Source organism: Centroberyx gerrardi, chromosome 10 (genome assembly GCF_048128805.1).
Source record: "Centroberyx gerrardi isolate f3 chromosome 10, fCenGer3.hap1.cur.20231027, whole genome shotgun sequence".
Lineage (NCBI taxonomy): Eukaryota > Metazoa > Chordata > Actinopteri > Beryciformes > Berycidae > Centroberyx > Centroberyx gerrardi.
In genome coordinates, this window is record NC_136006.1 from 1,267,283 (window position 1) to 1,282,282 (window position 15,000).

General features: G+C 44.2%; 1 protein-coding gene across 1 annotated transcript in view; it reads right to left on the reverse strand.

Moving 5' to 3' along the window:
* fer1l6 (fer-1 like family member 6) overlaps positions 1 to 15,000 on the reverse strand; it is a 54,041-nt gene that overhangs the window by 23,936 nt on the left and 15,105 nt on the right. Inside the window, exons 23-36 of the mRNA XM_078286017.1 lie at positions 13,839 to 13,973; positions 13,212 to 13,361; positions 12,981 to 13,088; positions 12,753 to 12,815; positions 12,364 to 12,462; positions 12,023 to 12,248; positions 11,331 to 11,458; positions 11,009 to 11,134; positions 10,690 to 10,735; positions 8,662 to 8,706; positions 3,388 to 3,485; positions 2,691 to 2,819; positions 868 to 1,008; positions 636 to 763 (exon numbers count right to left, since the gene is read on the reverse strand). Of these exons, the coding sequence (XP_078142143.1) occupies positions 636 to 763; positions 868 to 1,008; positions 2,691 to 2,819; positions 3,388 to 3,485; positions 8,662 to 8,706; positions 10,690 to 10,735; positions 11,009 to 11,134; positions 11,331 to 11,458; positions 12,023 to 12,248; positions 12,364 to 12,462; positions 12,753 to 12,815; positions 12,981 to 13,088; positions 13,212 to 13,361; positions 13,839 to 13,973 (1,622 nt within the window). The remainder of the gene's footprint in view (positions 1 to 635; positions 764 to 867; positions 1,009 to 2,690; positions 2,820 to 3,387; positions 3,486 to 8,661; positions 8,707 to 10,689; positions 10,736 to 11,008; positions 11,135 to 11,330; positions 11,459 to 12,022; positions 12,249 to 12,363; positions 12,463 to 12,752; positions 12,816 to 12,980; positions 13,089 to 13,211; positions 13,362 to 13,838; positions 13,974 to 15,000) is intronic.

Below are 15,000 nucleotides of genomic sequence, written 5' to 3' on the forward strand. Positions count from 1 at the left end.
ATTTACTTTTAATAGTTTGTGGATGTAAAGTCAATCGGTTATTCATTTATTAATTAGTTCTCTACTTTGCAAACACAGAGGTTATTTTAGGATGTAGGCAGTCAGTCAGTCAGTCAGTCAGTCGGTCAGTCGGTCAGTCGGTCAGTCGTCAGTCGGTCGGTCAGTCGGTCAGTCGGTCAGTCAGTCAGACAGTCAGACAGTCAGACAATCGGTCAGTCAGTCAGTCGGTCAGTCGGTCAGTCGGTCAGTCGTCAGTCGGTCGGTCAGTCGGTCAGTCGGTCAGTCAGTCAGACAGTCAGACAGTCAGACAATCGGTCAGTCAGTCAGTCGGTCAGTCAGTCAGACAGTCAGACAATCGGTCAGTCAGACAGTCAGTCAGTCGGTCAGTCGGTCAGTCAGTCAGTCGGTCAGTCGGTCGGTCAGTCGGTCAGTCAGTCAGTCAGTCAGTCGGTCGGTCAGTCGGTCAGTCGGTCAGTCAGACAGTCAGTCAGTCAGTCAGTCGGTCGGTCAGTCGGTCAGGCGGTCAGTCGGTCAGGCGGTCAGTCGGTCAGTCGGACAGTCAGTCAGTCAGTCAGTCGGTCGGTCAGTCGGTCAGGCGGTCAGTCGGTCAGGCGGACAGTCAGTCGGTTGCCTACCTTCCAAACACAGGGTTCAGCTGTTTCGGGATGTAATTGTCTCTGTCTTTGATTTCCTTCTTGCCGAGCCGCAGAACGATGTAGGGGTCGGACTTCCCGTCTGAATCCGCTGGGTGCAGGTTGGACGCCTGGGGAGAGAGGACAGAATAGAACACAATAGAATACAACAGAACAGAACACAATACAATACAATAGAAGACAATATAGTAAAATACAGCAGAGCAGGACTCACAGAGACGATGTAAACCCGGATGAGGACTTTCATCGGGCCGTTCGGAGGGATTCCTCTGTTGACTCTGAAGTGCCCCGAGTCGGGGTCTTCCTCCCCGTCTTCCTCCTCATCCTCAGTCAGTTTGTACAGGCAGAATCGCCCCTGCAGCGGAGGACAGACACACACTGGACTGGATCCATCATGAATGTAAGCCAGAGGTTCCCAACGCTCCCCAAACACAACAGTGATGCAACCTGTATACAGTTCATGAAATGTTTTCCATTTGTCCGGTCGCTCTTCCCTGGGAAAAATCCTCTGCTGTACAGGAAGTGCGACTCGGTCGATGTGTCGCTCTGTTCTCAACGATTGTGGGCGGGGCCAGAGACTCTGACTGCATCTATGTAGCCGTCTGCAGCTACAACATTTTGAACAGGCAAATCACGTTTTTGCTGCTCTGTTTCTTTCATAACTTTACTTACTAGCTAGCAAACGCTAATTAGGTAGCATTAATCAAAGCTAAACAGAAAAACCTCAATAAAACTCCTCAGCAGGGCGTCCTGGAGGCTCAGTGGCTAAGGTGTGTACCATGTAAAAACACGACGTCCTGGGTTCAAATCCAGATCTTTGTTGCATGTCAATAAAGGCAAAAATGCCCAAAAAACCCCCCAAAAAAACCTCAACTCCTTCAGAGCTTTCCATCGACCCAACGATGGATCAACTGTTCTCCAAGCTTTGTTTCTGATAAGTTTATTCCTGTCGTCTTTTAAATAAAAGTTGTAGAGAACTGGGAAGCTTTGAATGGCTGGAATCAACTTCTTGTCCAATTTGAACTATTGTTCATGAAACTAAATCACATTAGTTGGGAAACGAGGAAGCTCGCAAATCTGATTGGCTGTTGACATTGGCTGTTGGCTGATTGTCTGTTTCCCTGTCACTCAGCTCTGTAGGAGATGGATGGACTGACGCTGGTTTGGTGATCCTGTCGTTCGCAGTGTGTTCATCTGATCAAATGGGAGTACACGGCCTAATGAGTGTCTGTTTGAGGGTCTGTGACATGAAAACATTTGAGAACCGCTGACGTAAAGCAGTATGTCATCTGTAAACTTTCTCATGACATTTTGGAAACACCGATAATCACTGAGAACATGGAGTTGCATTCTCCTTCCAGTCCATGCAGCAACTACTGTCATATTTGTCCTTTTTTAATTTGAGATTTTAGTAGGTTTCCCCAACTAGCCTGGGGTTTTGAACCAGCAACCTCCCAGTCATTAACCTACTCTTCTAACTTCTGGTTTATCACCACCCTTGTTTGTAGGAATAAGATGTGACAGAAAAGACCAAGACACAGTAGTTCTGTATCTTACTGGACAGAGCAAAGGTTAGGGGTTCGACCTCTACTAGGACCATCCCAAAAATATATACATTAGGGCTGTGCAAAAAAAATCGATACAGCTGAGTATTGCAATATTTTTTTCCACGATACTGTATCGATTTTCCAGCCCCTCGTATCGATACATTAAAAAAAAAATTATTCATGTTTTAAACGGATTTAAAATGTCCCTCAAATCCCTTTGAATTAAATAGTTTTGACTCAATTTGTCCGCTGAGTTATCAATATAATGTGATGTACATATTAGACTACCCAGGTGGTACACAGCAAGTTGTATTTTCAGCTCTATTTTTATAATTTTATAGTAAATTATGTAGAGTATTGCAATGTATCGTGATACGTATCATATCGTGAGGTCCTTGCCAATACCCAGCCTTAATATACATACTGTATGTCATACTAAGGTATGGGTAAAGTGTGTGTGTGTGTGTGTGTGTTTAAGTGTGTGTCTCACCTTGAACTTGCCAACGAACCTCTCCTCGTTAGTGCCCTCCTCCTCATTGGCTTTCCCTCTGTACAGCTCGAAGGTGTTCACCCAATCATTAAACGGACCGAACACCGCCTCCAGCTCCTTGTTGTACAGCTGAGGAAGAGGAGGAGAGCGTCAGCATCACAGATCTGAACATTTCACCCTGCCAAACAACTTCTACTGCCGAGAGACTTAAAGAAACAAGGTCAATAAGGCTGGGGACACAGGAGAAGACGTTGAAAATCCAAACCGATTTTGAAAACGCAATCCATCACAAGTTTGTCTTGATTTTGGTGATCAGCGGTCATTGCTTTGGTGTTCTGCACTCAATATCACCATCAACATAATAATAAAGACACTCACTCTAGACTGCGGCTAATAAATAATAGTGAAACCTACCAGTCCAAAAAAGAAAAAGAGCCACATCTGCATCGCTCCTATCTATCCTATTTTTCTTTTCCAGGGTCATAAATATCCAACATGGCGGCTCAGATCAGTCTGCTCAGACTGAACCTACACACTCCTCTCACTACCAGGTAATCTGTGTCTGGTACATTAGTCTACAGGTAGCCAACCATCATTTTTGAGTCCTATTCTACTCTAAGCATCTAGTTGGCTGGTGAAACAGTGAAAGTGCCTGGTGAAGTCTTCACTGGACTTACAGGACTTGTGTGTTCAGTACCTGCAGTGTAGCTAGCTTCGTAGGCAGAGTCAGGCTTTGTTCTGGAGTCGCTTTTCCTTTCTGCTTCTTCTTCTTGTCTCCGTCTGACGGGCCGCTGACTGGTGGAGCACACGAGACATTTATGTTCAATGAAAGTCGATGACACAAAGCACACTGGCATGGGAGGGAACTGTTCTTCATGCTGGGATGACATGGTCGCACATTTAAAATCAACAGGATAGAAATATTCATTCAGTCAGATGGAGAATATAAAACAGATCAAACTACCTCACAGGAAGCTAGATAAATGTATCAGGGAGACTTGTGATGCCTGTCAGCCTGAAGGTAAAGTTAATTAAATTATGATGAATTTAAATTTTCACGTGATGTCAAAATACAACGTGAAAAAAAAAGTTTCACATATGAAAATCAACGTGTGTCCAAAAAGCACGTGCTTTGAGTTCACGTGGGTTTTCACATGACATTTTTGGTGAAGGCTGGAGGGTCCAGGCGGTCTAATCTTCTGTTTAGTCAAACAATGATTTAAACCAAGGACTTTCCACAAAAAACAACAACAACAACAACAAAGGCTTAAAGTGGAGATGAAATAGTGTTTACTAGGAAGCATGAGTACAGTACTGGAGTTCAGACTAGTTTAGTGTTGGTACTAAGGATTTTGAAAGTTTTGATGAGATCAAAAGACCCACAAACCAAGGCAGAAACCCAACAGCGTATGTTTTTGAGCCTATTAGAATAAATGCAGTGATAAGACCAGCTGTACGGAGGAGAAGGACGATGAAAGGATACCTGAACTTGAAAGTCAGCACATTGGAAATAACTAGTGCAGTGCCCGTTCGCCCCGCTGCTGCACAGAGCGCTGTTCGCTTGTTTATTCAAAGTTTATTAATATTGAATTGCGATTTGGTGCAATCCGACACTGCACGTCCTTGGGTCCCCAGCAATACACCCGCCAAGTGTGAAGTAAATCGGACGAACGGTTCTCGAGATATGCGAAGGACAGACACACAGACAGACAGAGATTCCTTGCTTTATAGTATGATGATGATGATGATAAGTGGTGCGAGTGCGGGGCTTGTAGCCCGATGGATGCCAACCCACTTTGAAAGTATGTGCTGCCAAAAGGTCAGTTTGGAGCATCTCATACGAGGCCGCTGCATCACGAGCAACCGACCATTCAAATGTCGAGAGAGAGAGAGAGGTACTGGAGGTCTCAATGTGGATCCAATGAGACCATGAGTTATCCACTCTGAGAGGAGGATAGCTGCACGAACACAAAACCAAGCAGTTTTCAGCTGGCAGCAAATGTCCAACCCCGTGGGACGTCCATGCTGGGACACTGGAACGCCCAATAAACAGCAGGTAAGCTTGTCAGAATAACTACATTCAACCGCTGAGGGAAGGATCCAACTGGGCTAGTGTTGCTCCATCTGGGCGCCCTGCTTGGGAAGACAGCATCATACTATAAAGCAAGGAATCTCTGTCTGTGTGTCCTTCGCATATCTCGAGAACCGTTCGTCCGATCTACTTCACACTTGGCGGGTGTATTGCTGGGGACCCGAGGACGTGTCGGTTTTGGTGTAATTTGGACACGCGACACGTTCAATATTAATAAACTCTGAATAAACAAGCGAAAAGCGCTCTGTGCAGCTGCGGGGCGAACGGGCACTGCACTAGTAATAATGAAAGAATGGAAGGTGGTATCAAGACATGCAGTCCTAGTCACAAATAATTGCTAAGTTTTAGATTTAATTCAGTAAATAGTTTTATAATCCATGCACTGCATATGTATGGCATCTTTCAATTTCATGTTCCCATTAAACTACCTAATCATACATATTGTTCTTTTTCTAGATTATTTTCTCCAAAGATCAAAGGATCAAGTGGGTTGATACATACTTAACAGAGAGGGGACACAAAAACAAAAAAAGTTTGAGAATCGCTGATGCAGGCCAACAAAAAAAACCACTCAGTACAATCTGATGCAATGGCACACATTAGGTTATTATCACGTGTTGAGCAAAACTGCTTTGCTGTTTATCTTTGGCAAAATTAAGAGTGACTTCAAAAATTGTATCAGTGAACCACTACTTATAACATTTGAGAATGCAAGGAAGATTAGAATAGAAATGAAAAATGAGCACTTGAAACAGGGTTGGGTACTCTTTGGATAATAAAAAGGTGATGTACTCCAAAAGGCTTAGGGGTCTGTACTGATGGGCTTTGCTGCAAATCTGCCGATATGTTTTGCTACTGACAATGCTTAGTCAGGCTTTTCTACTCTGTGCTGGGCGATGGTCTCTACTTTCTACTTTCTCTGTTGAGTGTTGCCTGCAGCGCTGCAGTGTTCCTGCCACAGTGTCCTGGAGCGATAGTCTTTGCCCACCTTCACTGGTGCCACCACATACTGCTGAGCCGCCTTTGAGAAATGCTTCATTTGCCCCTCTCCCTCTTTGGTCTTTGCAGTCTCTCTGACTGTGTTCTGGTTGTGGTCCAGCACAGCTACACAAAGCAGAGCCTCAAAGCTCTCTCTCAGGAACTTCTTCCTCTTTGTGGCAGACTTTGTGTAGAGGGACTGGAGGGACTCATGTGCTCCAGTGTGGACGCCCTCTGTCACCTTTTCCAGTTTGTCCAGCACCACATTCTGGAGGTGTTTAAATGCAGCAGAGCTAGTAAGGAGCCATGGGCATTTGCTCTCCTCTTCAGGTGGGTGTAGGAAGGGTGTTCACATTTCCTCATCATCTCACCAGATGCCCAGTGGTGGACGTCGGTGATGTGGTGCAGCACAGACATCCACTTCTGCTTAAGCTTGGTTGCACTCCCATCACATGTGCTAGCACAGTGCCAGAGGTAAATGGAATAGTAAATGGACTGCATTTATATAGCGCTTTTCTAGTCTACCGACCACTCAAAGCGCTTTACAACAATGCCTACATTCACCCATTCACACACACATTCATACACCGATGGCGGCAAGCTACCACGCAGGGTGCTGGCGCAACCATCGGGAGCAATTAGGGGTTCAGTATCTTGCCCAAGGACACTTCGACATGCGGACTGGAGGAGCCGGGGATCGAACCACCGACCTTCTGATTAGTGGACGACCCGCTCGACCTCCTGAGCCACAGCCGCCCAGAGGTGGTCGGTGATCATCCTGATCCACTCTGGAAGGTCCTCATTGTTGCACTTCAGCAGCCTCTTTTTCACACATTTGTTCATGTGCCAAAGATCATACAGAGATGGAGACACTATGTTCTGCCAGCTTGGCAAGGCATCTCTCCAGACCTTCAGCCTCTAGCCAGTAGCTGTTCTTGGTCTCCTGTGCTACCAGCAGCCCTGACTCTGTCGATGAGTGAGCAGGTGCCATAGGATGCTTTGTGACCTGGGCTGTCATACCTTGAATCACATGACACTACTAGGGGTTCATTACTTTGTGTAAACACCATGTTTTATTAACTTCAGGGATGACATAGGCCTTTTGGATGTTGAACCACTGCCTTTTGAAGAGGCTCTCCAAGCCAGATGTTTCACAGACCTCTATGAATGGAGCGCACTCATTCCAAAATATTGCCGCAGGTACTGACACACTACAGCCAGGTTCTGCACCTTCCTCATGGGACGACCCCTCACTGCTCAGGTACTCAAATGATACTTGACTGTGTTGTGGTGATGAAGACCTTGATGATGAAGCCTCCCTTTTGCTCCCTCTCTCTCTCTCTCTCTGCTTTCTGCTCTCCAAGACGATGGTGCTGAAAGACGGTCCGTGTATTTTTTGGTCATTCTATTTTCTTTTAAGAAACAGAAATTAAAAAAATGACAAACGAATGGTGATTTGATTCTCATTTCTCATTCTCATTTCAATTCTCAAAAACGGAAATAGAAGGCATTTTTCGTTTTCCTGGTCGGGAACATCAGATACAACATTTATAAAGGACTTGATTTTCCCTTTATCCTTTGTAAAAAAGAAAAGAAAATAGTAAGAAAAAAAAAAAAAAAAAAAATGAAACCGTTTTGGGACTGAGAAGCCGCTGCTGTGCATCTTTCAGCACCATCAGCTCGGAGAGAGAGACAGAGAGGGAGGCGCAGTTCAATTCAGTTATAATAATAATAATAGTAAACTTTATTTCTGATAGAAACTATGATCAAAGGCCTTTTTTCTAATCCATCATCCTGCCTGGAACAACTTTACCTTCCTATTCCTGAGTGCTGGGAAAGCTGCAACAAGTGGATGTAAGTATATCGCACATATCGGATCATAAATTAGAACTGAACATGAACTCTTGTGTTCATGTTCTTGTGTTATTGTGGTCGACGCGTTGTTTGGTTATATGTTCCATGATTAAATGATTTTTGGCGTATTGAAAGACAGCGATTGTAGCTAATGACAGTGTGTCTACTGATTACATGTATGTTTGTATAATGCTTTAGAGAGGACATTTCATATATTTTAAGTGGTTGTGCTTTGGTTGCGTTGTAACTACTGTAGCTAGCATGGTGAGCTAATTAAATACCGTACAAAATCTCCCTCCTCTGGTTCTTCTTTTGGTCTCTTCATCTCCATTTTTAGCTTCTTCAACAACACTTGGTAGTGGTGAACCCAGAGCGCCTCAAGCTTGAGCACTGAGACGAACCATGCTCGTGACGTCACGCCTAGATTGCTCAAAGATGGCTGCCTCCTAGTGGCGAAAAATCGAACTAGTTTATTTTTCTAGCAAATCTAGGTGAATTTCAGGTTTGAATGCAGTGTCCTATCTTGTCTGAGGTAAAATGCAAATGAACCAGAGTCATATTATCGAATGCTTCATCTCCACTTTAAGTTCCCTATAATTTAAACATTTCTATAGTTTGTTTCAATTTTGTGCAATCAATCTTTTCATAATAATGTGCGACATGTTTTTCAAATACTGGCACGTTGCAATGAAATCCTCTGAATATCAAAGGAGACCATGTTGAGAAGAATAAGTATAAACTCTTAGATCCTTGCACAACCAGAGAAGTGGCCACCTCTCTACCTTCCACCATCACAGGGATCTAAAGAAGCAGAAGCTGAAGGGCAGCAGCGGCAGATCATGCAGTGAAAGAGCCGAACATCCAGCATAACAACAGTATAACAACCAGAACCTCAGCTAGCCGAACCCAGAGCCATCTGTCTAGAGGGTTGAACCACTGAAACCAGCAAGACCCCGACAGTCCCCAGTGCCTCCGGACTAAACAGATGTATTTCCAAATCAATGGAGGCTGAAAAAAGTTCCGGGCCGCTGGAACTTTTGTCCTTACCCATGGAGTGTACTCCCTCGCTGAGCAAGTTTTGGAACGGGGAAACTGAAATACACAACAATGTGTGTTTGGATCAGGCGTGTACCGGAGGGTCAACCTGCCTAAACCCAGCTTACCATTTCATTTACAGAATGCAGTTTACACTATTTTTAGGCTGACGTATATTCATAGTATACATCAGGGTATGTCCATATGTCATATCAAACTGATGTAGAGTTAAGATGGCGTCTATCAAGGTAAAAAAAAATAATAAATAAATAAAATAATTTGTCTGAAAATATAGGCTAATTGATTTTCATTTATATTGGTTGTTTTTTGCGTTATAATGAGAAAATCAAAACAACCAGCTAGAAACAGAGAGCTAGCTGAAAAAGCTTGTTGTGGCCAACATGATCTCACACAAATACGTGAAATGAACACGAACTCTAAAACGGCGATTTACGTGCTGTGGACATGTATTATGGGAAAATAAGGTTTCTCCACCACGAACGGAATTACGTTCCCCCGCAACGAATTGAAATATGTTCCAAAGGCTGGTTAAGGGTTAAATTTAGGCAAGTAAAACAAGTTTGGTTAAGGTTAGGGTAAAACAACTTGGGTTAGGGGTTAGAGAAATGGTTTGGTCGTGGTTAAATAAGAAAAACGTTCGTTAAAAATTAAAATGTAACTTACGGTTGAAATGTCCTTTGTAAATGCTGGGAATTGAACTCCGGTTGCCGGCATTGAAGGTAAACGTATATCCATCCACCGTGCTGCTTCAGTGTGACACTACTTCATGTCTATAGTCATGTCTCTGGGGTAACATGGTAGAAAAAAAACCTCAATGTGTAAATCCGTGCGAGCGGATTTCTAAACCGTGCCCTCGGATTAACAGTTTACAAATCCGCCACGGATTTACACATCAAGTTTTTTTTTCTACCATGTGACCCCAGAGGGGCTCCGTAGTTTTGTGCTGGGAAAGCGTAAATTTAACACTTTGCGTTCCACCAACATGTAATTTGCTGTTAACATGTCATGTTCATTTCACGTTTTTCTGTGAGAGTCTGGGTGTGGCTGTAGATCCATTCAGTAACGTTCTCAGTAAAAGTGAATAGTGTGATGATTTGTTTCCAAATCAGACTGATCTCACAGAAAAACGTGAAATGAACAGGACGTGTTAACAGTGGACAGGGTGTGGTCGGGGTGGCGGACGGGCGTATGAGTTTGCCTTAGATGCCGGTGACCGGGGTTTGATTCTCAGCGTTTTCAAAGGACATTTCAACTGTAAGTCACATTTTAATTTTTAACTAAAGTTTTACTTATGACCAAACCATTTACCCAACCTTAAACAAGTTGTTTTAGTTGCCTAAATGTAACCATAACCTTTACCCTAACCTTAACCAAACTTGTTTTACTTGTCTAAACCGTTAACCAACTTTTGGGACGTATTTCAATTCGTTGCGGGGGAACGTAATTCAGTTTGTGGTGGAGAAACGTTATTTTCCCATAATATGTGTCCACAGCACGTAAATCGCTGTTTTAGAGTTCGTGTTTATTTCACGTATTTGTGTGAGATCATGTTGTTCCAAATGTAGGTTACTGTGACACAGTAAACTGTCTTGTCTTTAGCCCTAGTCTCTACTCCAAAACACTCTGAGTTGTAGCTTGAGAAGAGTCAGCTCAGTTAACCTGAACAAACTGTTAGCTAGCTAACTAGCCGGCAAACACACTGATGTTAATGTGAACATGCTAACGCTAGCTGCTACTAGATACGTTAGCTAGTGTGCTAATCAGATGTGTTAACAACAAGACAGTGATGTTAGCTGACCAGATACTATGGTTAGCTAGCTAACAAGCTGACATTATCTAAACACTAAATCAATCAGATGGATCAGTGATGAAATGATCAGTTCAGTCAGAAACAGACAGAAATTAACCGTCTGTTCAATTCTGTTGAGACGACAGAAACACAGTCAGCTGTTCAGAGCTGAGGACCTCCAAGATGGCCGCCAGAGTGGGTGACATCACCTGAGAAGAGTTGATTCTTACCCTTGTCAAAGACCTGAGGGAATGGATGGCCTTCCTTCTGCTTGGCCTGGGACACAGACAGGAGGGAATATCTTTTATTTATTTGTTTTGCACATTTTTTTATTTTTTCAGTTACACACAGGCTCTCTGACACTGACAATTATTTAATCTCTCTCTCCCTCTCTCCCTCTCTCTCTCTCTCTCTCTCTCTCACACACACACACACAAATACGTATTTCATATTTGTTGTATGTTGGAGACAAAAGTGTAGCCTATTACTTGCATCACCAGTCTACAGACGCACACACACACACACACACACACACACACTCAGGGCTACCTGTTGTATTTTCTCCACAGAAGCGTAGTATTTGGACCACCAGTCGATGACGCACTCGGCTGATTCGTCAGCGATGGTCCGCTTCCTTCGCTTGGTGGAGCGAATATTGCTCTTCTTCCTGGATTCCTGGACCACACACACACACACACACACACACACACACACACACACACAGAATGTTAGAGAGCGATGTATGTGTGATGTGTCAAGGTTTTCAATCTCTTGTTGGGTCCAAATGTCCTCATAAGAACAGGGTTATTATAGATCGTGTGTGTGTGTGTGTGTGTGTGTGTGTGTGTGTGTTGGTTGTCTCTCCTTTCACCTTTTTTTCTGGTTTTGGCTTTGGAGTAGGCAAGGCTGGGGGCGGAGCTTCCTCCTCCACAGTGATCAGGAAGTCCTGATTGGTCAGTGCTACACTGGAGCTGGTCTCTACAGAGTGCTGGGGCAATCCTATTGGACAGAACAATCAAATCAAACTTTATTTATAAAGTACATTTCATAATGATGCAATGCAATGTGAGAGAGTTAAAGAATTGTTAAAGAATTTATAATTTAACTGATAAATACAAAGAAGAAAAAGACAAACATAAAAATGATGCATAGAGCAACTTTAAAGGATAATTTTGTCCATTTTGTTCCTCTATATAATTCCTCTCTTCCTCCTGTAGCTGTTGGACCCACAGACAGTATTGTCTGTAGCTGTTGGACCCACAGACAGTATTGTCTCCAGTCAGCTGTCAGTTGAAGCTCCGCTGCCTCTTGCTGCAACAACGAGTCCAAACTGTTTGTCAGAATATTTCCAGAAAAGTCGAGAGGAAACAGACTCAGTTCCTCCGTTACGCAACTTTCACTAAATCAGGAAATCACAGAACTATTTTTCTCTGCCGCAGCACAGAGCGCTGTGGGGTGAAAGGCGGTTCCTGGAGCCAATATCGTCTGTGGGTCCAAGAACTACAGGAGGAAGAGAGGAGTTATATAGAGGAACAAACTTCTCCTTTAAGAAGCACACTTTACCCTCTGTGCTCTGCAGCTCCAGCGTCGGTGCGGCTGCAGGAGTGTGTGTGTGTTTGGGCGGCGTGTGTGTGTGTGCTGCAGCGGGCGGGGCGGGAGGCGGAGTGTATTTGAAGGCCTTCAGGTTGTTGATGACGTGGTTTCCGACCAGCGTGCTGCGACCGAACGCCCGCCAGTCCACAACACTGATGCTGAGAGGAGGGTGCAGGTGCTCGTTCTCCGGTAACTCCTGCAGGAGAGGAGAGGAGAGGAGAAGTTGCATATTTTTGTGTATTTGTATATTTTGTCATGGTGTGTGTTATGACATTATTAAATTATAACACGACATGTTGTTTTGGTCTTACCAGCTCTATGGCGTCGACCAGCGTGGTGAAGTTTGGGTTGGACTTATACTTCTGGATGACTGAGGAACGCAAAGCTTTACCTGCACACTCTATAAAGACCTGAGAAAGAGAGAGAGAGAGGGAGAGAAAGAGAGAGGGGGAGAGAGAGAGAGAGGGAGAGAGAGGGGGGGAGAGAGAGAGAGAGGGAGAGAGAGAGAGAGGGGGGGAGAGAGAGAGAGAGGGAGAGAGAGAGAGAGAGGGAGAAAAAGAGAGAGGGGGAGAGAGAGAGGGAGAGAGAGAGACAGAGAGAGAGAGAGGGAGAGAGACAGAGAGAGAGAGTTTGGGGTGGAAATTGTTGAGGATTAAATGTCAATTTCACTGTATGTGTGTGTGTGTGTGTGTGTGTGTACCTGTGGTCGATCGACAGTCAGTAGCTGAACCTTCTTCAGCTCCCTCAGACCCCAGAACAACACCTGGTGGAGAGAACACACACACACACACACACACACACACACACAGACATTTTCATTGGTTAGTTATAGCTGGGTCCATGGGCTGGGCTATGTGTGCACCGATAGCGAGTCTAATGTGAGCACACACACACACACACACACACACACACACACACACACACACACCTCCAGCCTGTAGGTGCTCAGCACTGGTCTGATGTTGGCAGGAACTGGGTAGATGTTTCCTTCCTGCTCCTCTAACGGAGGCAGACTCTGCTCCCCCGACTCCGGGATCTGACGGGACAGACACAACCAAGAAGAAGAAGAAGAGCTCCATTATTATTAAATCTGGTATTATTATGACAAATGGAATTTTTTCTGAAATGTCTTCAGTATCACAACAGCCAGTTGACCGACCTGCAGCAGTTCGAAAGCAGCCAGCAGGTCTCCCCCCGCCTGGCTGCCGCAGTGCAGCGGGCTGTACTGCAGCGTGGGCGGCCTGTAGGGGTCAGAGGTCAGACGCACCTCCGGCACCGCCACCGTGGCTCCCAGGTACTCCGCCTTACCCTGCACACAGAGGGCGGGGGGCAGCGTAACATATTCAGAATATTAAGTATATGCTAATATTATTACATTAAATATGAATATTATATTAATCAATGTTAACATTAAAATGAATATATATCTTGATGCAATTAGTATTTTAACATAAATAATATTCAAAAAATATGTGAAGAAGTATTTCAATAACAATATATATCAATATTGATTACAGTTTGGAAAGTGAGCATTTTATAAATGTTTTTATCACTTTATTATTTCACAATAAGAGTTAGCTCATTGGTAAAACGCACACATACTTACATAGACACACACAGTAACTCAAAACATATATATACATAGACTCTCTGAAAACATGCATATGCTGTCAGCTAACACACACACACACACACACACACACAGCCAGCTGACACACACACACACAGCCAGCTGACACAAACACACACAGCCAGCTGACACACACACACACACAGCCCGGCATACCAGTGCGTCGTCGTCGTACACCTCGATGACGATGCGTGGCGGCTCCTGCTGGATCAGCTGCTGGTCTCCAGTCAGCAGCAGGCGAGCCGTCAACAAACACTGGTTCCATGTGGGACTGAGAGTCTGAGGGATGACCTGGAACAACAAGACAGTCAGAGAGTCAGAGTCAGAGAGTTAGAGAGTCAGAGAGTCAGAGAGTTAGAGAGTCAGAGAGTTAAAGAGTCAGAGAGTTAGTCAGAGTTAGAGAGTCAGAGAGTTAAAGAGTCAAATCAGAGAGTTAGAGTCAGAGTTAGAGAGTCAGAGAGTTAGTCAGAGAGTCAGAGAGTTAGAGAGTCAGAGAGTTAAAGAGTCAGAGAGTTAGAGTCAGAGTCAGAGAGTTAGAGAGTCAGAGAGTTAAAGAGTCAGAGAGTTAGAGTCAGAGAGTTAGTCAGAGAGTCAGAGTCAGAGTTAGAGAGTCAGAGAGTTAAAGAGTCAGAGAGTTAAAGAGTCAGAGAGTTAGTCAGAGAGTCAGAGTCAGAGAGTTAGAGAGTCAGAGAGTTAAAGAGTCAGAGAGTCAGAGTCAGAGTTTGAGAGTCAGAGAGTTAAAGAGTCAGAGAGTTCAAGAGTCAGAGAGTTAGTCAGAGAGTTAGTCAGAGTCAGAGAGTCAGAGAGTTAGAGAGTCAGAGAGTTAAAGAGTCAGAGAGTTAAAGAGTCAGAGAGTTAGAGTCAGAGAGTTAGAGAGTCAGAGAGTTAAAGAGTCAGAGTTAGAGAGTCAGAGAGTCAGAGTCAGAGTTAGAGAGTCAGAGAGTTAAAGAGTCAGAGAGTTAGTCAGAGAGTCAGAGTCAGAGAGTTAGAGAGTCAGAGAGTTAAAGAGTCAGAGAGTTAAAGAGTCAGAGAGTTAGAGTCAGAGAGTTAGAGAGTCAGAGAGTTAAAGAGTCAGAGAGTCAGAGTCAGAGTTAGAGAGTCAGAGAGTTAAAGAGTCAGAGAGTTCAAGAGTCAGAGAGTTAGTCAGAGAGTCAGAGTCAGAGAGTTAGAGAGTCAGAGAGTTAAAGAGTCAGAGAGTTAAAGAGTCAGAGAGTCAGAGTTAGAGAATCAGAGAGTTAAAGAGTCAGAGAGTTCAAGAGTCAGAGAGTTAGTCAGAGAGTCAGAGTCAGAGAGTTAGAGAGTCAGAGAGTTAAAGAGT